The sequence below is a fragment of the Sceloporus undulatus genome, chromosome 1 (assembly GCF_019175285.1).
Source record: "Sceloporus undulatus isolate JIND9_A2432 ecotype Alabama chromosome 1, SceUnd_v1.1, whole genome shotgun sequence".
NCBI lineage: Eukaryota > Metazoa > Chordata > Lepidosauria > Squamata > Phrynosomatidae > Sceloporus > Sceloporus undulatus.
Window position 1 is genome coordinate 295,082,144 of NC_056522.1, and position 21,530 is coordinate 295,103,673.

The 21,530-nt window shown below is 39.0% G+C and overlaps 1 protein-coding gene across 10 annotated transcripts in view; it reads left to right on the top strand.

Annotated features, from left to right (window-relative positions):
- ANO1 (anoctamin 1) overlaps positions 1–21,530 on the top strand; it is a 174,679-nt gene that overhangs the window by 73,688 nt on the left and 79,461 nt on the right. For all 10 annotated transcript variants that reach the window (XM_042444177.1, XM_042444199.1, XM_042444164.1 and 7 more), the window contains 5 exons: positions 2,315–2,466; positions 5,564–5,618; positions 10,881–10,932; positions 17,927–17,982; positions 21,109–21,150. In XM_042444177.1, coding sequence (XP_042300111.1) covers positions 2,315–2,466; positions 5,564–5,618; positions 10,881–10,932; positions 17,927–17,982; positions 21,109–21,150 — 357 coding nt within the window. The remainder of the gene's footprint in view (positions 1–2,314; positions 2,467–5,563; positions 5,619–10,880; positions 10,933–17,926; positions 17,983–21,108; positions 21,151–21,530) is intronic.

A 21,530-nucleotide genomic window follows, 5' to 3' on the forward strand; every position in this document is an offset into this window, starting at 1 on the left:
TCTTAATTTGTGCCTTATATCCCATGGTTTCCAGTAGGTCTGCTCCAAATATCACTACATTTGGATCCAGCCTGGTATGAGTAACATTTCTCCACTGCTAGTACTGGATTCCCAGCCAACTTACTAGATGCCCTGCTGTGGTGGTATAATTATATGTCTCCTTGCTATGACAGCACCACACAGCATGTTCTTAGGCTTCAGGATGTTTTTGTTGCAGGACTGGGACATAGAAGCAGCACACAGAAAGAGTTCTTAGCTCTCTGTGTGTTCAGTTCACTGTATAGCAATGATTTTTATATTCTCATCTGAATGCTCAGATAAGAGTAGAATGATCTCTGTGCCCTTTGGGGCACATATTGCCTCTGGCCACCAGTAACATCATGGCAAGGTCATGACTGAATGTAGAGAAGTGTATATTTCTTTATGCATGTGAGTAACCCCCTGTCTATGCCCAACATTAGCCAAGGATAAAGAGATAAGTAAGAAGCATTCTTAAATTCCAGAGTTATCATTTGAATTATCATTATAAAAATGACAGCATGTTGTCACCAGAGAACATGATTATATGATGAATGTGAAGCTTCTGAGAGATATATCTGTACCTGTTCAGGGTACAAAACTGAGAAATAGATCAATATTTAATGTCACACTAAGTGCAAAACCCAGACTCTGCAGGGAAATGTCTTTAATGGAACGAGAGACAGCCTAAAAATGCAAAGTAATTTATTGCAAGTAAAACTAAAATTATACTTTGAGTTTGAATTTCTTATTAGTAGCTGATCCAGTCCTATTTTTCATGTTACTTATTTTAGTTATGTTTCAATTTTTTACCCCCCCCCTCCCCGATTATGTTTAAGAGTCTTGAATTATAGAGAGATAGAATTGGAAGAGATTTGATCTTGCCCCGTCTCCTACACTGCTGGTTCAGTGCTTCTTGTTTAAAAATAGATGGTAGCAGGAATGACAAGGCTGCTCTAAGCAGGACTATGTATAGCATGCCATATAAACTCTGTAATCTGTATATATTATTCTGATTTACACAATTCCTTGCATAGCATAATTTCTTCTGTAGTAGTTTTATGTACAAAATTCATGCTGCTGCTGCTGCTGCTAGTAATGAGGAGAACAAAGGAAGCATTCATGCACTGAGGCCCAACCCTTGTCAACCAACCAGATAATCCCCTGGATTCTAGGTATTGTTTACATATGTGTAAATTGCAGCGCAACCCTGAGAACTAGAAACATTTTTAGTGAGATGATTTTTGAAATTAATTTGCTTGAAGTATCAGTTTAACCATCTCTAGAGGTTTACCCTCTCTTTGGGGTCTTTTTTTTTTTTACATTATAGTAAAAATGTACTATAGCATATAGTACATGCATGTAAACATAGTGTAAAATATGGTTCAAGTCCAATGCCAAGCAAAACACCATTGTGACAAAGAAAGAAATCTTAAATACTGGAAACCTCTGTGAGATTGTATGCTTGTCTAAACCAGGGAAAGAAGGTTAGGGAAAACTACCAAAAGAAGAGTAGGCAATAGAGAGACTAGGGGGCAGATATATTTTCCCCAAGTGATCCCAGTGGAGATTTCAGGGGAGGGTATTCTCTTGGTTCCACACATTCCCAGGCATGTTTGATGGGAACACAAAAGAGTGTCTTATTGGTAGCATTAGAATTCCCTGCCTAAAGAGGCTAGGATGGCACTCTTCTTTCTGTCTTTCTGTTGGCAAGTGTAAAGTTTTCTATTCCAACAGGAATTGACTGCTAGGGCTTTTTATGTGTTTTATATATGACTTTGTAGGGGTTTTTAAAACTGTATTTGTTTTAATATTTGTAGGCCACCTTCAGTCCTGGTATTGAGGAAAAAGAGGGCTATAAATGAAAAAATCATCCTCATCCTCCTCTGGAGTATGACCGGGAACTGGGTCAAAATTCTGCAAATTATTCATTTGCACTGAATATATTTTATTTCTTTTTAGCACAGAATATTGGCAACCTGGTTTTGAACATATACATGTACTGAATCAAACCAGTTGGAAACTCTAACTCCAAATCTTGGCAAGCTACAGCTCTCTGGTGTCCATGATCCAACATATTGGTGTGCTGAGGACTGAGCGTGGGACTATGTGCACACAAAGGGCATGTGCTCTGCATTCAGTCAGTTGTGGGTCTCCTTTCTGTATTACGTTTCCCTTTGCAGGTCTTTTTTCCCTTTATTTCTTTCATTTGAAGAGTGTTGTGTTCTTGAAACCTTGGCATGTTTTGCTTGTGATGGGAAAACAAAGCCTTGTTTGTTTGTTTTTTGGTCCTCAGATGTATCAAATTCATCAACCACATGGCCTTTTGAAAAAAATCAATTCTGTAATTCAGAAAATAACGGAGCCCATCCAACCTAAAGTGGCAGAACACAAGCATCAGACAGTGAAACGCCTCTCCTACCCTTTCTCCAGGGAGAAACAACACTTGTGAGTCAAAGTTCATCATCTTTATTCAATGTCATTTTTAGCAGAATTGCCTCTGGGAATACAGTTAGAGGCTAAATCATGGGACTATTAATAGATATATGCAGGCTAGTGTTTTGATACAACTAAAATTGTCTCTCTCTCTCTCCCCTGCCCCCAAATAAACAGGATCTTCTCTGGCTCAGAAAAGACCTTTTTCCTAGTGAACTTTCCTAAGGATATACAGCAGAATCCTATACATGTCTCATTGGAAATGCATTTTATTGAATTCAGTGGGGCTTGTTCCCAAGGATAGATTTGCAATCTGTCCAGTTCTGTTTTAGAGTAAGAGTCAATAAACCCATTCAGAATTACTTTTAAGTGACTTACTACACAGCCAGCATGATACAATGGTTTGAGACTTGGGTTAGGACTCCAGGAGACCAGGATTCAAATTCCCACTCAGCCATGGGTACCCACTGTGTGGCCTTGGCCAAATCACACTCTCTTAGTCTCAGAGGAGAGCAATAGAAAGCTTCCTCTGAATAAATCTTGCCAAAAAAAACCTTGTGATAGGTTCACCTTGGGCTCACCATAAGCTGGAAATGATTTGAAGGCATGCAATACACATTTTCCCACTGTAAAGCAAATGTAATTGCTGAGGTGAAATGGGCAGTGTGTCCCAAGAAACACTTTAGACATTTATTTAGAATAGAAGAGACCACAACATTTATGGATTACAGCTGAAAGAAGGTTGGTTTGGTATGGAGCCAGATAAGAATATTAAGTAACCTGACTGTTGACCATTAGTCGACCACTACCCTACCATTTCAACTGCTGGAGGGAGTCATGGCTAACAGAAAGCAGGATTTCACCTGGGTGTAAGCCACTGTGTAGTTCCTCTGTCATTGAGGCCAGGACATACCCACTCATCCACCCCAAGCTGGGGGCATCCCATTATCCTCTTCCTGAGGTCCCCTTAAGATTACCTCCTTTCCCCATGGGGGATATATACTTAAGCCAAACCCCACTTAATCCAGCCCTATACCAATCCTGCCAATGTTGTGACAAATAAATTGAGGATTTGATCAAATGTCCTTAATCCAACCCCCAGTCCATACTAACAGAGGGGAAGGAAAATGGGGAAGCTGCCCCCAAACCACCTGATGGAGCTGTCCATCCGTTCTTAAACTGAACAGATGGACCTGACTAAAATCTTCCTCAATCAGATCATCTTGCTTAACCACAACTCCTCTATCAGCCAGTCTGTCCCCTGGTTGGCCACTGATACCCAATAGGCTCAGGGGCCTGTAAAGATCACAGAGGCTCCTGGGATGGACAGACTCGTGCCCAGGGCCATTTTCCTCATTGTGTGCTCCTGCCCATTGCTGCTCATGTGTAAATGGGGTGAGGCTGGTACCCAACATTGGGTCTCTTTGAAATTAATTAATTCAAAATAAAGGCTGAAATGCAATTGTTACTTTCAACCAACATAAACTGATTATTTCAGTGGAACTTACATTAGTATGGATTGGCCCTTTCCCAATTGATGAAGTAGATCTATTCCAGTTAGGATTCACAAGTAGATTTAGGGCAAGGATTTTGATTTACTTTGTAGTTACTCTTTTTTCTTAACTAAAATCTAAAAACAGTGGGGTTTTATACTGCATGCTCACATTTAAAAATTGGCCCACACACAAAAGATCCAAATGTGAGTTATTTGTGATGTTCACTCCTCACATGACCTCACATATTTTATTATTTTAATTATACAATTTTAATTGTTGTTTTAATATGTTTTATATATGTTGTTAACCACCTTGGGTCCCACTTTGGGAGAAAGGCAGGATAAAATAATAATAATAATAATAATAATAATAATAATAATAATAATAATAATAATTCATCTACTACAGCAACCCAGAAAATAGATATATAGTTTCTATACTCATTGTTGGCATAGAAGAGCACTCTGCAGTGATCTAGGATAATTGACACAGTCTGGAGTGAAAATCATTGTGTCTGCAGCCACAAATGAAAAGAGTCAAGGAGAATTCCAAGGAAGAGACAACTGTGCCAATTTTTTTTTCTTTCAGCATGCTCAGAACTTTTGTTAGAACAAAACAAAAGTTTTATGGCATGTTAAACAAACTAATTATTTATCAGAAATATTTGTCCTTAATATTAGTGGTGGTTTTCTAGCTCTTTTTATCATATATGGTTTTTTTTTACTATTTTTAAAGAGCTGTTTAAGTTTGTTTCTCAATGGTGTGCACATGCATGTGTATTTAATGTGCTAAAGAAAATCTTTTGTGTTTTGCCTTGGGGATCCTAGTAAGCTGAGAGGTGGTATGTGTGTGTGTGTGTGTGTGTGTGTGTGTATATATATACTGTATTTTCTGGCGTATAAGACTATTTTTTAACCCAGGAAAGTCTTCTCAAAAGTCGGGTGTCGTCTTATACGCCGGGTGTCATCTTATAGGGCAGGTGCTGAAATTTCTGAGCTGAACTGGAGAATCTGCGGTCGCCACATATGGTGGGGGACCTCAAAATAGCCGTGGCCGCATCCCCTCCGTATGTGGTGACCATATGAAAGCAGGAAGGGAGGCGCTGCACAAGTATGGTAGAATAAAATCTTGGAGACAGGGAGAGCTGGGCAGGCAGGGAGAGCTGACCAATCCTGCTAAGTACCTGCTTGTCATAAGCATTTTAATTAAAATTACCATATTGAAATCAAATCTGATTTTTAAAATTTTTATTTGGTGTGCATTGGAAGAGGGGTAGTCTTATACGGTAAGTATATCCCAAACTCTATATTTTAACTGGAAAAGTTGGGGGTCGTCTTATACGCCCAGTCGTCTTATACGCCGGAAAATACGGTGTGTGTATGTGTGTGTGTGTGTGTGTGTATATATATATACACACACACACACACACACACATACATATGTATGTTGGAGGAGCAGGGAAGGGCATGGAATGTTGAGGCTTTGAAAGGCAATTGCCTAGAGGCTATTGTTAAAAATCAAGTAGGAAAGATTTGACTGGAAAATAAGACTACCTTATTTTAAATTTATATTTCGAATCACTGATACATTTTTCCTTTTTAATGTTTTAACAGATTTGACCTCTCTGACAGAGACTCCTTTTTTGACAGTAAAACTAGAAGTACCATAGTAAGTATCATGAAATAATATTTAGGATTAGAGAGAACGAAGCAGAGAGAGAGGGAGAGAATTATATTCTTGTAGGTATTTCCATTTACTAGTCTAGCATTCCTCTTTAGAAATATATATCCAGGCTTCTTGTTACCACTCTAGCAACTTTGAATACATGCAGATTCATACACAGTCACATGCACAGTTTCAGTGTGGAAGGAAAAGCAATAGTGTGTGTATCTCCTTCTGTGTGCAAAACATAACAGTGGAAAGTATATAATTCTTCATTATCTTAGTAAGAAGATTTACTGGGGGAGGGGGAGTTACAGCAGTTGGTCAGCCTTCCTCTTTTAATTTACCATTTTAAATTTCTCTATTGGTCTTTCATTGTTTGTTTTAAAATCTCTATCACATATAAATTAGGAGCATTCATTTAGTTTTCTCATGTAAAGTATTTTCTTCCTCAGTTTCTTATCTCGGAACTGTCGTGAATATTTTACAATCTTCTAGGGCCTCATAATGTTTGGGGTAGGGGTGGTTTTATTGCAGCCGTGAGCCTTTAAAAAGGCAACATTGTTGTTGTCATTTGATTTTTCAGGGAACACGTATTCTTTGAATCTTCTAGCTTCTATACTAGCTTCTGTAGTCTACATTTGATTGGAACGTTGATGTGGTGAAAAAGTTCTAGGGCAGAAAGCTAAATATATAAGTCACTGCTGATGTACATCGAGCTTGAGGTAGCCCCTCTTTGTCTGCTGATACAAAACAAAATGAAACAAAAGTCTCTAAATGATTTCACTGCCTTCTTGCAGTCCTTCCAATCTCCTGCCTGCCCTAATCTACCTTTAGCAATCCATTCCCCAACTCCAACTACTGTCATAATTTCTGCTAACAACTCCTCTATTTGGTCAAAGAGTGACCTGGGCTTCTACTTCCCTGAGATTCTTTGACAGTTCCCCTGCAGGTTCTTTCTCTCCCACTAAACTCACTCCAATTTCCCATATGTATTCCTTCCTTATCTGGTGCCAACATAAAGAAAACTGAAATATTATTATATATTATTATATATTATTTGTCTCCTTACACATTATGTTGTGAGGAGGGGCAATATATATACAATACAGTATCTCTCAACTAAAGCTAGCATGGTGTAGTGTTTGAGCTTTGGAAGTGACTCTGGAGACCAGGATTGGAATCCCTGCTCTGCCATGGAAACCAACTGGGTGACCTTGGGCAAGTCACACTGTCTCAGCCACTCAAAGGATGGCAGAGGCAACTTCCCTCTGAACAAATCTTGTCATGAAAATCCTGTGATAGTGTTGCCTTAGGGTCACCATAAGTCAAAAACAACCTGAAGTCACACAACAATAACAACCTCTCAGCTGTTTATAGTTAAATATGTAGAGCTTCTTTTGAAAGCAATGCTTGTCAGAATTAACTGAAGGCCATTAATAGAAGATCATTAATCTTTCATAAAATAAAATGGTCTCTCTTTCAATTTTAACCTTACTTGCAAACCCTGCCCTAAAATACTGTTTATTGGTTGGTATCAAAATCTATTAGAGAAACGAATACATTAATAAATCTCTTTTGAATTACAAGTATTTCTTTTGATTCCATGTTATCCATTCTAATAAAGAAAATTAATATGAAATAGCCTAGAAATAAATACTATAAAAAGGACCACACAATTTCTTTTCTTTTTTCTTCATATCTGAATTTTTGAATGTTGACATCTATTAGCCTTTTTGTAGGTCTCCCTTTTCCAAGTTTTAGTCTTAAAAAAACAAATCCAAAGGAGGCAATCTTACACAATGCCTCCTTGAAATCAGTGGGGGCTTATTCTGTTTAGATATATGTACTTTCCTTTTAGGTTTTCTTTTACAAGATATGGAGGGAAAAGTGAATGTAGTTCTGTATAGTATGTTTGAGAATAAATCTGAAGAAGGTTAATGATATGGCTTCTATTTTTTGAAAAACCAGCATCCATCTAAAAGACAAACATAGCCATGATGTTCAGATTGTGCATGTTTAAAAATACAGTGGGCTCTTCTTATCCATCGGCTTGCCATCCATGGATTTGAGTTTCCACAGATGGCAAGCCCTGTTGTTTTAAATGTACACATGTGCACACAGCTGCACACACATCACACAGCCATTGGAAAGAACAGGACTGAGGGTCCTGCATTTTTTGCTAGCCATGCATGGGGGGCGAGGTATGGAACAGATCCCCGTGGATAAGAAGGGATAACTGTATTAAGCAAAATGAAAGAATCATCAGCCTAATTCTGTGTGTATGCATAGATTTGCCAGTGTGGTGTAATGGTTTGAGCATTCTGGAGACCAAGGTTCAATTCCCCACTCAGTCATGGAAAACCCACTGGGTGACCTTGGCAAGTCCCACTCTCTCAGCCTCGGGCAAAGAGAAGCCTTCTCTGAACAAATCTTGCCAGAAAAACCCCTGTAATAAGGTCACCTTAGGATCACCATTAGTTCAAAATGACTTGAAGACACACAGCAGCAGCATATACAGGCACCAGAACCCATTTGATCTTGGAAGCTAAGCAGGACCAACCCTAGTTAGTAGTTGGATGGGAGGCCACCAATGAATGCCAGGTGAAGGAGGAAGGAACTAGCAAAACCACCTTTGAATACACCTTTCCTAAGAAAACTCTATGATGTTCATGGGGTCACTATAAATTAGAAGGCCACTTGAAGGCACTTACATACATACAGAGCTTGTGACATACTTGTGAAAGAGTAGTTCTTTGTGAAGTCGAAGGCTTTCATGGGTGACATCCATGGTTTTTTGTGGGTTTTTCGGGCTATGTGGCCATGTTCTAGAAGATTTGTGGCTGTGGAGAAACGTCAGGAAGAAAATCTTCTAGAACATGGCCACATAGCCCAAAAAACCCACAAAAAAAAAACCCAGTAGTTCTTTGCTTTTTCTGCATCCTGTCTGAGATTTTTTTGGTAATTTTTCAAATGGGTCAGTATTAAACCAGCAGCTGAATGGGAGCCAATTTCTCCCTAAATTTCTCCACCATGTATGTGCACCCCCATACAAACACAGAGAAAGCCCAAATACTTCTATTTTCCTCTGCAATCCATCTCAAAATGGTGACAAGAAATGATATGATGTCACTTCCTGTCACCTTTTAAACAGGGACCCCCCCCCAAAAAAAACAACAACAGGCGTTTGGAGATAGTACATGATTCTGGGGTCCCTGTGGCAGGTTTTCTCCCATGTTTTCACATATTTGGGGAGCTTTTTGAATGCTTTGGGGGGGGGGATTGCCTGAAAATCATGCTAAAAATTGGCATGGGAAGTTGGGTGCCTTTGGAAGACTTGCTGTTCACTTCAGAGGTTGCAAAACTGGATTCATTAACTGCATTTGTGCATGCTGTGGACCACACTGTGCCCAGCTTGTTTAAAACAAACTTTAAAATACAAAAATTGTTCCAGAGCAATATTATGAGAGAAATTTTTAAATGTTACTCATTATGCTGAAGTGTGAAATACATCCACATTACATGTCATTAACATTAGATTTTTAAAGTAACAAAATTGGTCATGTCATTACCCCAGAAGTACTGTGATGCAAATTGTTACTTGTAACAAATTATTCCAGTCTCTGGTTGTATATATTTCTCTCTGGGGCTTATTAAAATAGAAAGGAACCATATGGTTTTAGACTCCTTTAATTGGTTTTGACCTTCACTTCAGAAGGCAAGGAACCACAAACATATGAATAAATCATGAATTTCAAGGTTGATGGGAAAGGATTGCAAGTGATCACTTCCTATTCAGGGTGCCCTATTCCTGTTGGCTATCATAGGTAGATATTTATGCTGAGCACAATTGATGATTGCGGGGAATTAAACTGTATTTTTGTGATATATTGTTTCATATGCGTTTGGTATATTTAAATTATTTTTATTTTTTCAAATTGTTTTCATTTTGTTAAATTGATTGTATTTAACCCCGAGATCCCATATATAGGGTGTGTGTGTGTGTGTGTGTGTGTGTGTGTGTGTGCAAATTTAAAAAATAAAAACTACACAAAAACATTGTACAAACAATGTGAAAGGCTGAATAACACATGGCAAGGAGAAACATACAAAGATGAATCCCAAATTTTGGAAAGCAAAGTGAAATCCACTCTGAAAACAATTGGAAAGAACAAATCACCTGGAACAGATGACATATCAATAGAATTGCTACAATCCACAGAGACAGAATCAAGCTTAGTTTTAACTAAAATCTGCCCACAAATATGGAAAACAAAGCAGTTGCCCACAGATTGGAAGTGGTCATTATATATTCCCATCCATAAAAAAGGAGAAACAAAAAACTGCAACCATTACAGAATCATTGCACTAATTTCCCATGTAAAACAAATCATGCTCCAATTCTCCTACCATATATGGAATGTGAAATCCCAGAGGTACAAGCTGGATTCAGGAAAGGAAGAGACAAGTGTCTTTTCAATTCCATTTACATGACTGGAGGGGTATTGCTTAGTCCTGGCTCCACCTAAAGATTAGAAAAAAACTTACTGATCGTAACAGCTGTTCAACAATGTTCAACAATATAGAATCATAGAGTTGGAAGAGACAGCAAGGGCCATCCAGTCCAAACCCTTGCCATGCCGGAAATCCAAATCAAAGCATTCCCAACAGATGGCCATCCAGCCTCTGTTTAAAGACCTCGAAGAAGGGAAATTCCACTACACTCTGAGAGAGTGTGTTCCACTCTTGGACAGCCCTTACTGTCAGGTAGTTCTTTCTAATGTTGAGGTGGAATCTCTTTTGCTGTAGCTTGCATCCATTGTTCCAGGTCCTAGTCTCTAGAGCAGCAGAAATATTGCCTTGGAGTGTGATGGAGTCTCCTTTAGAAATTTTAAAGCAGAGGCTGGATAGCCATCTGTCAGAGCTGCTTTTATTGTGTGTTCCTGTATGGGAGGGAGTTTGACAAGATGGCCCTTGCAGTCTCCTCCATTTCTATGATTCTATGGTGTACTACAGTCACTCATTACAGGTTCATAGTCTTCAATGAAATGGCTCATCCCAACTAAAGTAGGCCCTTTGACACAGTTGCTGAATGATGAATCAACACTTATATAAACCCCACTAATCTCAATTGGATTTAGATATTAATATTCTATACTAGTTTTCTTTATAATCACTAAGAACTTAAAGATAACTGCACCATAGTTTGTTTGTTTTCAAAGGAATATTTCTTATAATGTCATGTTTATTTCTTTATCTTTTCTATAGGTTTATGAAATATTAAAAAGGACTACATGCACCAAAGCCAAATACAGCATGGGTAAGAAAATTTATGTAGACTTAAATTTGGCATCTTTTCCTAATCCTAGAATGTTCCCAACTTTAAAATGGAAGAAATGTATTTTATAGTAATATATGGACCTATTTAAATAATTAGTGTACTTAATTATTTCTTTCCTTCCCCCACCACTGTTGGTTTTTCTGTATTTATGCAAAGCACCTGTCAGCCTCCACATGTTATTAAAGATAGCTCCCATCATCCTTGGGTATGTTGGCTGGGTTTTATTGGATTCGGAGTCCAGCAACATCTGAAGTGTTGCAGGTTCTCCACTCCAGAATCAGGACATCATTCTATTATGGGTAGATGTCATTCTCTAAAATCTTTAGATATACTTCTGTCATATGTCAAAATAAGGCATGGCCATGGCAGATGGTCATGTACTTGGAACTAAATCTTACCATGTTAAGCAAGACATACTCCCTTGAAAGAGTGTTTTCAGCTATGGTTCAGTGCGTATTTTACATTTCACTATTCTAATCAAAGCTTTTATTTTATTTTAAGTCCAGTTGATATTCTAGCAAGCCATTTGCCCACAGGGGGTTGAATGCAAGTGTGGGAAACTGGATTACTATTGTGCATGTGCAAATATTGGCACAGGGACTGATTAACTATCCTTCAAATAATGAAAGACAAATTAAACTTTGTTTATTTATCAATTCTTGGCTTAAAGTAGGCCATGTGATCAGCATCTGCCACATTGCTGATGTACATTTTCTTTGTTTCATTTGTTCATTCTGTCATTTATAACCTGACTTGCAGCCTTTAACAGACTCTTCCTGTGGAAGACTACAAACATAAAATGTACAAATACAGTAAAAAACAGAGCAATTTAGAAACTTGTGCCACAAAAACACAATGCAACTGCAAATTTAAAAAAACCTCAGACCCAATACCTGGTGTGATTTTTTTAAAAAAAAAATGTGTAAGAGCACATGTGCATATGTGAGACACAGTCTAGAGTTTTGTTAAAGGATGAGTGGCTTTTCTCCAACCTTAAGACTTTAGAATCATGATATCTCTGTATACAAACCTATTCATTCAATAGTATGTGCAGATAATTTTGTGACAGGAAATATCTAGAAGCTTGCATAAGCTTATGCTTGTTAACATTTAGTGTGTCCTCCTTCATCTAAATATTGTACCTGGTGGCTGCATGCAATCATTTTAGAAATATATTTGATCTTGTAAGCTGCCAGAAAACAAGTGTGGAACTGGCGCATGCCAAGAGCTTTTGTAATATGTTAGAAAGCTGTGGGTTTCCATTTCAGGATTCAGATTCAAGATTCAGAGTTTCATTTCTACTACTGATTTTTCTGAGAAAACACAACCTCCAAATGATATATAAACTGACTAAGAAAATCCAGCAAATGCTGTGCTCTGTGAGGGACAGGAGAACCCCTCTCACACCTGCAGGAGTTTAACGCATACTGTGCAGCTGCAGACAAGTCTACAAAAGGACCACCAAATGCAGTGTTCAAACAGGAACCAAGGAACACAGGACACACTACAGACTGGGTCAGCTAGAAAAATCAGCAGTAGCAAAATGCATTATAAACCATCCTGGGCATAAAATGCTATTTGAAAACACTGAAATTCTGAACCATGCCAACAACTGTCGGGTCAGAATGCACAGGGGAGCCACTGAAATCCACAAACACCTAGGCCTAATTCTCACTATGGTTTAAACCAGATTGTGATTCCAGATGATCCGGTTTAAACCACCATGGTTCCTAGCTAATTTGGATTGCTGAAGCGATTTAGAAAGGGAGGGCATGGTTTTTACCCATTTAACCCGCATCAGAAAGACACCGGTAAAATGGGGTGTTTTGAGGGCTGAATCGATTTATTTGGAAATAAATTGATTCAGCCCAAATGGGAACCAGGATTCGAATCGAATTCAAATCTGCCCTGACTCCCACTGGAAGTGGCTTCCCCAGCCTCCCAGCCATACCTCCATGCCTGCTCCATCCTCCCAGCCTGCCTCTCTTCTCCCACCCCAGCATGCCTCAGTCCTCCTAGCCTGCTTCTCTCCTTTCATCCCGGCTTCTTCTTCGCCCCCAGTAGGGCCAGGAGGACACAGGGAGGTATGATGGGGAAGCTGCGGCTGCCGCTTCCTGTACCAATTCTTGAAACTGATGCAAACATAGTGGGAACCACTCTGTTTGCTGAACTGTTTTCAGGAATTGGTTCAGGGAATCAAATCAAATGGGAATCTGGATTAGAATTGGCTTAGAGTCTGCCCTGGTTCCCATTGGAAGTGGCTTCCCCAGCCTCCCAGCCATACCTCCATGCCTGCTCCAGCCTCCCAGCCTGCCTCTCTTCTTCCACAAAACTAAATAGTGGCTGTGTGATGTGTGGGAGTGTAGTGGTGGAATTTTCCTGTTATAATAAAAAGCCTTAGAAAGATGGAGTCACTTGGGTTAAGAGAAAATTAATTTTTTAAAATGAGGTTTGAAAGTTAGAGAAGAACTAGAGCAAAGACCTGGAGAGTGCATCTTGACCTATAGGAAGTTTGCACCAGCAAAATAGACATAATATACACAATTTAAGATAAGGAGACATTGTTGATATAAAAGGGAAGGTTACTAAAAGACTGCTGAATTCCTGAGGGAGGAGTAATGGGTGGAAACTATAGTTTTAATGTATGCATGTATCTCTGTCCTGGTTGTAAGAATTCTGTATATTTAAATTGTAATTGGCCAATGAAAAGCAATGAAAACCTTTCTTTGTGTAATTGACTATAAGATTAGGCCATCTTGTCTTGTTCTGAGCCTCAGATTTTGGAACTTTGAATTCCACTGAGTTCAAGTTTCCTTTGTCGACAAATTGGAAATAAACTTATGGATTTTCAATTTACTAGGTCCTCTTGTCAATCTTTTGGTCTGCCGGGCCTAGAATTTTAAGTTTCCTGAAATTTCTGTTACAGGAGAGGTGCCCAGGCCTGGGCAGGGCTAAGAAAATGTGCACATGGTGAAAAGGATGTAACAGCAAAGAAAATAGACACTTTGCCAGTAGTGATTACAGCCTTTAATGTGATAAACTTTGCCTGATTTTAACCCAGAAAAGCTGACAAAAATGCAAAAATGTCATATTTAAAACCTTCTAAGCCCAATTCTTCACTGCTAGAATAATATCACTGAATTCACCTTCTCTGAGTACAGTGGCAAAGGGTGAGAGCCACCAACCACCCTGGAAGAACCTAAAAGAAGCATTGACCCTCTTTACTCTCTTTGTGCTCCTTTGAGGAAAAACTCCAAAGAGCAGTCACCAGCATTTTCTTACCCCAGAAAAGCCAGAAATGATGCCATGGTGGGGAGGATAGAGGGGGTTGGTGCTTCTTTTAAGTTCTTCTGGGGTGGACTAAGCTCTTACTTTGCTCCACTCTACTCAGAAGGGAGTGACTCCTTTTTTGATAAGAGTTAAGATACAGTACTTACATTGAGCTGTAGATAAGTTAACCCAGGTTTCTTGGACTGATTTTTTAACTAAAATTTCTAGGCTTATACATACAGTATATCAAAGTTTGCCATCTGGATCAACAGTAACAGAAAACTAATAGTTTTTCATGAGGAGATGGAAAAGTCTTCACTTTGAGGTTATTCTACCTTTAAACACTCCAGTATTCTAAAAATATACCTGGCTGTGAATTGAGTTTCCAAGAAGTCATTATCCTCAAATTTGACTTAAGACACTTAGAGGCTTCTCAGTTTTCAGAGGATTGGCACTCTGAGTGCCAGGTGCTTTTCATACACAGAGTGGTCATCACATTAGGTGGCCATGGTTCCAGTAGATGAACTGACAGCATCAACAAGAAGGAAGAGCAGGAACATGTGCTTTATTGAAATCCTTTTTTTATTTGGGGGGAGAAGGGCCTTTGGCACATTTTTTCACACCTGGACTGGCAGAATGCTGGCACTTAGCTCAAGAAACACTGATCAAGACATCTGATGTGTGGGACTGGCAGGGGTATTTTCTCTAGTGTTCCGGAGAAAACTAATAAAACATTTGTGCCCACTGACTACACCTGTTCCTTTCTCTTCTGGAAACTCACTGCAGAGTAGCAGCCACTGTACCAGCACAAGTTGCTGGACCATTACTTTGAGTGGCACTGCTTTGGATCACCCTTTGGCTTTTGTCAAACCAATTGTCAAGATATTGTTTTGTAGTTTCAACCTTCTAATCCTTAACAGAATGCTTAGTAATTTGGTTGCTTCCCCTGGGTACTATTGTGCAAATAGTTCATGATGTTTGACAAATGAGCATTGCTGCCATTTCTGTTTTTCTTTATAGGATCATCCAAACTTCTGATGAACTGAGAACTTTTAGAAATTGCATATTTGGTCTTTGGCATTTTATAAGCTCAGCCTGTATTTGCTCTCTAGCACCCTAAGCAAAATAGTATACCAGCAGCACCAAGGCAATAAAAGTGATTATAGCATTTCTTATGGCCAGGTAGTTGCCTATACCTTCATCCACTTCACTACTATAAGCAAATATTTGAAGAATACTTCCTTGACTGAAGGAATTAACTAAAGTAACTATTTTACTGTTAACAATAAACTCTCTCTGTGTGTGTGTACTTGTGTGTGTGTATACGTGTGTGCATGTAGACCCCCTGTATGTTACAGTCTTTTAAACAGAATTTTTTTTAATCAACAAGGCATGGGTTGTTTTAATTGAACTGTTTGAAGAACTTCTTATCTTTTTAATTGCATTTTATGATTTTATTGAATGAGGGCTTTTAATACTGCAAATAGTTTAATTCTACAGTATTTTAATGCTTTTTTATCTTTTAATTGTATTATTCTTTTAAATTATGAGCTATATTGAGTACCAGTTATGGAGAAAGATAATAATACAATAAGATATTTAACATATATCTTATAAGATTAATAATAATAATAATAATAATAATACTACAGTGGATCCTCACTATTATGTATCCAGTCTGCAAATTTGAAATGGAGATCACCACATCCAATATGATTCAGTGACAGAGATGTGAATGCGCATACGCTAAACATGTTCAAGTCACCACCACTTAATAATATGGAGCACAATTGTCTGTGTTATTTTAGCATGGGGGAGGGGGGCATGGAAATGAATCTCTGCCGGTACGAAGGTCCACTATAATACAGAATACAGAAAATAAGTCATCTGAGGTCTGGCCAAGAAAGGCTGAAGAAAGGCATGAAGCCTTGTGGGATGTGTGGTCCCCTGAGACTTTATACTTGCATGAAGTCTCATAATGGCAATGCCATTGCGAGACATTGTCAGGGCCTGCATAACTAGGATCAGCACAAAGCAACATTGGCTGGGCTTGGAAGAGGCTCAGCACAACTAAGGGTCTGAACAGACAGGCCAAAATAAAGCTGCTTTGGGTCACTTTGGAGGTATGCTGTTTAAATGACACACGCATCTTAAGAGGCAAGAAGCTGTGCCAAATCTGCACTCCAATCCTTAGGATTGGAGCGTGGCTTTGGCGCGCTTTCCGGCCTCTTAGGATGCCTGCGTCATTTAAACAGGACACTTCCTAAGTCTGTTTGGGCCCTATGACCCCTCTGTACAGAATGGGATGGCATCCCAGTATGCAACTGGAAATAGACCTTGTTGGCCCAGCAACAGACAGCAGCCTGGAGTCTGCTGCATTGGGTTATTCTGCATTCAAAAGACTTACTAACAGAATAACTTGGGGAGAGATGTAGAGTGGGTTGTTTTATGTTAATGAACTTGCAGAGGAGATGGGCTAAAAACATTTATCCCACCATAGACTATACTGTATCATGCTTCATAATGTACTGTTTTTTTTTTTAAAAAAAAAATCCCATCCCATGCTTTGTTATCATGTCAATATCCATATTGCTTTTTTCAGTTTGGTTTTAATGGCTAGATTCCAGCCAGCATTGACGATAGGGTATCAGAATAATCAAACATGTTTTCTAAGGTAACATGACCCTTTCAAGGTTTGTCAGGTATCCCATATCTGGACCCAGCTATATTAATGCCAGCAGCTGTGATGAAAAACATATCTAAGAATCAAATACTGCAGGTTGCAAACATCTATAACTAAGCAGTCACTGAAATTCAGTTGGAAGCTAAGATTTCTAAGTGCATTCTTCACTCATTGCAAAATTTCCTCTATACTTACAGCATCTCCCAATATGTATACTCTGTCATTCAATTCCCAAATTAGAGATAATGCCAATTAGGAAATAACATATGCTCTTCAGGGTTTCCATCACACAAGCAATTGTAACTTGCTCAATCATATAACTAATAGACAAATGTGTAAACAGGGCAAGGAGAGGGAAGAAAGAAGGAAACTACCCTTTTAAATAAAAGACGAAAATGTGATAAATATGGTAAGTATTATGCCAAGGACTTTTCAAAGGCTTTCCAAACAACTTCTCTAATCAAACTGAAATCTGATTTTAAAACTCTTTGGGTAAAAGTATGTGTGGTTGTGGCTGTGTGTGTGTATGTATTAGAGTTTAGGAAAGTTATTTTTGGACTACAATCTCCAGAGGGGTTTTGTTTTTGTTTTGTTTTTTAACAAAACTAACATTTCCAAGCTTTGTGTGTATTACCCTTAGTGGGGCATTCCCAGCTGAATTCTCTTTCTTACAACTTATCCTTTTGCTACACTTCCAAATCTTTGGGCCTACTTTTCAAATCCAAATGGAAACATTGGGGTATATAATTTATTGCAATGACTAATTTTGAGATGTTGGCTTTCATCTCTTGACTCTGAAATGTATTAGTTCTTCTGAATCTCCACAAGTTTCTATTTCTTAAATCACATCGAATAATCTATACAGTCAAAAGACGTGGTGACAAATGAAGTGGTTCCGGATTCATTATCTAACAAAATTACTAATTTTTGAGGGGGAAATCTCCACAATTGGATGGCAGATTTACTTGTATACATTCACTCTTGAAAGTGTAAATAGATCTCTGTTGCTTTTCCCCCCAGGGATCACCAGCCTGCTTGCCAATGGCGTTTACAGTGCTGCATATCCGCTGCATGATGTAAGTGGACTTGGAATATATTTTATGTTTCTACAAGCTGATACCAAGAATGTGCTAAGTATGAATGACACTATCCAAAACATCTTCAGTGTTTCATGGACTCAGTATTCTGTTCTACTTTTATATTACTTTTTAGACATTTCTTCAAGAACATGCCTGCCAACTTTTACAGGTCTTAACACAAAATATAACTTCCTTTAGTTTTACATAAAATAGACTTGTAAAAATGACTCAACAAATGACTGACTCAGCAAATAACTGTGTTCTTGACCTTCAGCTACCAAGGGCACTGTGACTGTTAGGATATATATTTATATCTGTGGCACCATCTAGCTAGTTTCCTAATCTAAGTCTCCTAGACATCCTCCAAACAAATGAGATGAATGTTCATGGTGGTGTTTCTACCAAAGAGGTAGATTAGTCATATATTCTAATTGTTATAGCCTGAAACACAGTAATACATTAAATCATATTTATATTTTTGCAAGCATGGCCAGTTAGTTGACAGTTTGTTTTTAGACAAAACTACCCAAAGGCTACTGACACATTTTATATTTAATTATTTAATTATAATTAAATAATCAGTTTTTCTAGTACGCATGATAGTACTGGTGCTGGATGATTATGATAATGGCAACTGCATCAATAACAGCAATGATATTTTTATATGAATATATTATATGAATGTGATGAGTTTGTTAAGTGATATTTTTAAAAAGCAATTAATAACACTAAAGCCTAAATCGTACATTCTTATTGCTGAGTGGAAGCTAGTTCTACACAACAGGGCCAAATCTGGTCCACTAGTTTAGGCTGTTCTCAAATCTATAAAGGCAGGGCTGGAAATCAGTTCTTGAACCGCAGCTCTCAGCATTTTTCACCATTGGTTACACTGCCTAGCAGTGATGGAAATTCCAGTCCAACAGCATCTGGGGGGGCAAACAATTCCCATCCCTGTATTAAGGCAATGCATTTCAAACTATTGGATATTTTCTTAATTTGGAGTATTACATCAGATCTTTGTTTTGTTTTCCACAAACACTTACAGTACATTATAGACCTCATTTGGTATACAGTCAGCCCTTCTTATACATGGATTTTTTATACATGGATTCAAGCATCCACGGTTTGAAAATGTTCAAACAAAAGGATAAATTTCAAATATCAGACCTTGATTTTCCATTTTTTATAAGGGACACCATTTTGCTATGTCTTTATATTTAATGGGACTTGAGCATCCACGGATTTTGTTATCCACAGGGGATCTTTGACCCAATCCCCAGTGTATAACAAGGGTCCACTGTACTAGTTCATCCTCTAACACAGTGGTCCCCAAACTTTTTGGACCACTGCCCCCTCTTAGCTGGCAACCTTAGTGCCTCCCAATGCCTATTTGCTGATATTAGATCTGCTGCAAAATTTAAAACACTCAATCTTGGTTGCTGATCCTTTTGCACCCAGTCACCGTGGGAGCAACAACCAAACAGCTGGCTGAACAGTGACTGAGAAGCCTCCCACCTGTGCCAACATTGCAATAAAGGCTGGTGCAGGTGAAAGGCTTCTCAGTCACTGCTTGACTGGCTGTTTGGTTGCAGTTTCCTTTGGTCTCCCTGAGAGTAGCAGCCAAGCAGCTGGCTAAGCAATGACCAAAAAGTCTCACCCATTCCGGCCTTGTGGCAACGGTCAGTGTAGGCAAGAAGCTTCTTGGTCACGGCTTAGCCAGCTGCTCAATTGATGCTCCCAAGGTGACTAGATGCAAATGGACAAGCTTCTTCCCAGGGAGGAAGGACTCTCAGTCTTTCTTTATTTGGGCAGAGAGGTGCACAGCTGGTGTGTGAGTACGTAATGGGTTTAGAGAGGCCACATGCTCTGGACTGGAGACTGATGTGGACAGAGAAAGAGATATTTGAACTATAGGAGTGGCTCCAAGGCGAAGTACTCTTTCCAAGAATAAACCCCATATATTCCTCCCTCTCCTTTCCCAGAGGCATGTCTTCCCCACAAATAAACATTGCTTGTTCTGCTACCTCTTCCCTTCTGTCTGATGAAAGGAAGCACAGTTCCAGCCTGCCAACAAAGTCCCAGCAGAACTCACAAAGCTTAAGCAGGGTCTCAAATTTGAAAGCTCCTTTTTGCTGCCACTTTTTCCCCACCACAACATGCTCTGATTCCTTTCTCCGGTGTGTTAGTCTGTCCCAAAATCACTCAAGCTACAGAAATTATGCCCTGTGCCCAAGTCTCACAAGAGTTTCTTGCCATCACTAGTGAAAGTTGCATCTATGAGAGTGAGCTCATGCAGGCAAGTGAAGAGCAGGAGACACCACCACACAAAGTGAGGCTTCATGATAGTTTTAAGGGGTTCTAAAAAGAAGTTTCATGCAACCCTCATCCCCACCATGGTCCTAAAGTCCATTGTTTACCTTGCACACCAATATTTAGACTGAAGTCCCCCTGCCATCCCCTTTGCTGCCCCCTTTCACCCATACTGCTCTCCTGGATCATTCCACTGCTTCCAGGGGGTAGTGTATCACCCCTTTTGGTAATCACTGCTCTAACAGGTTGTTTTCTACTTTTGAAAATCAAGCTCCTGCTGTTTACTGTCATTTTATCAAACATCAAATCATTTTAACAGATAAAGTAGGCTCTTGCTTGCAAAAACCAAGGAGTTTATTTCCACCATTACTACAAACTGACCATATTTAATCAAAAGATTAATGAATAAAATGCACTGAATAGAATATTTTATTTTATCCTAAGCTTGTGAGTCATAGTATCAGCATTTTATGGGCAAACTCCAGCTCAAACATTACACACAACATGAATTGTGTGAAGTTTTTACACCAGTGTTTTCTTTCCTTATCTAATGCAGGCACCCAGTGGGAGACCAACAACTGAGGGTTGGGGTGAAGCTTATTCACCTCTTCTACTCTGCCATTTTTCTAACACCAGATCATTCTTCCTCCAGATGTTTTCATTTTCAGGGTAATGGCTGCCGTGGGAAGAAACTTTCAGCAGTCCAGCTGCATCTGGATCAATCCCCATATGCAGTAAGCATACCACTTTTGCATATTAACTGTTGAATGATATTAGTTTTCTTTCTTTTTTCTTTTTTCTTTTTTTGAATAGGGTGACTACGAGGGTGAACACATTGAGCCCAACGACAGAAAAGTAAGTTGATACAGTAGGATTCAGCAGGTTTTCAGAAGTATCTCCCAAGAATCTACTGCTGCGATGTGGACACTTGCCAGAATTTCATGAAAAAGCAGTCAGTGCCTTTTAGAAATGTTGTTTTTGAATGTTGCATTCACTGTAGCAGAAAACACAATATAGATTCATGCCAGATCTCAGGGTCAGCCAAGCTACCCAAGTGAATGCATAAGGTGGCAAGTGAGAGGAAGTAGTGTTCTGGCAGTGTGTTCCAGCATCATGGCATCAGGATTAGGAGTAGCTTGGACATATGTTTTATGGACAGATTGTTTTATGCATTACTGGAATGTGTTTCTGAGCATACTGGCAAAGCTGGGATCCTTGTGCTCATTCCCTCAAAA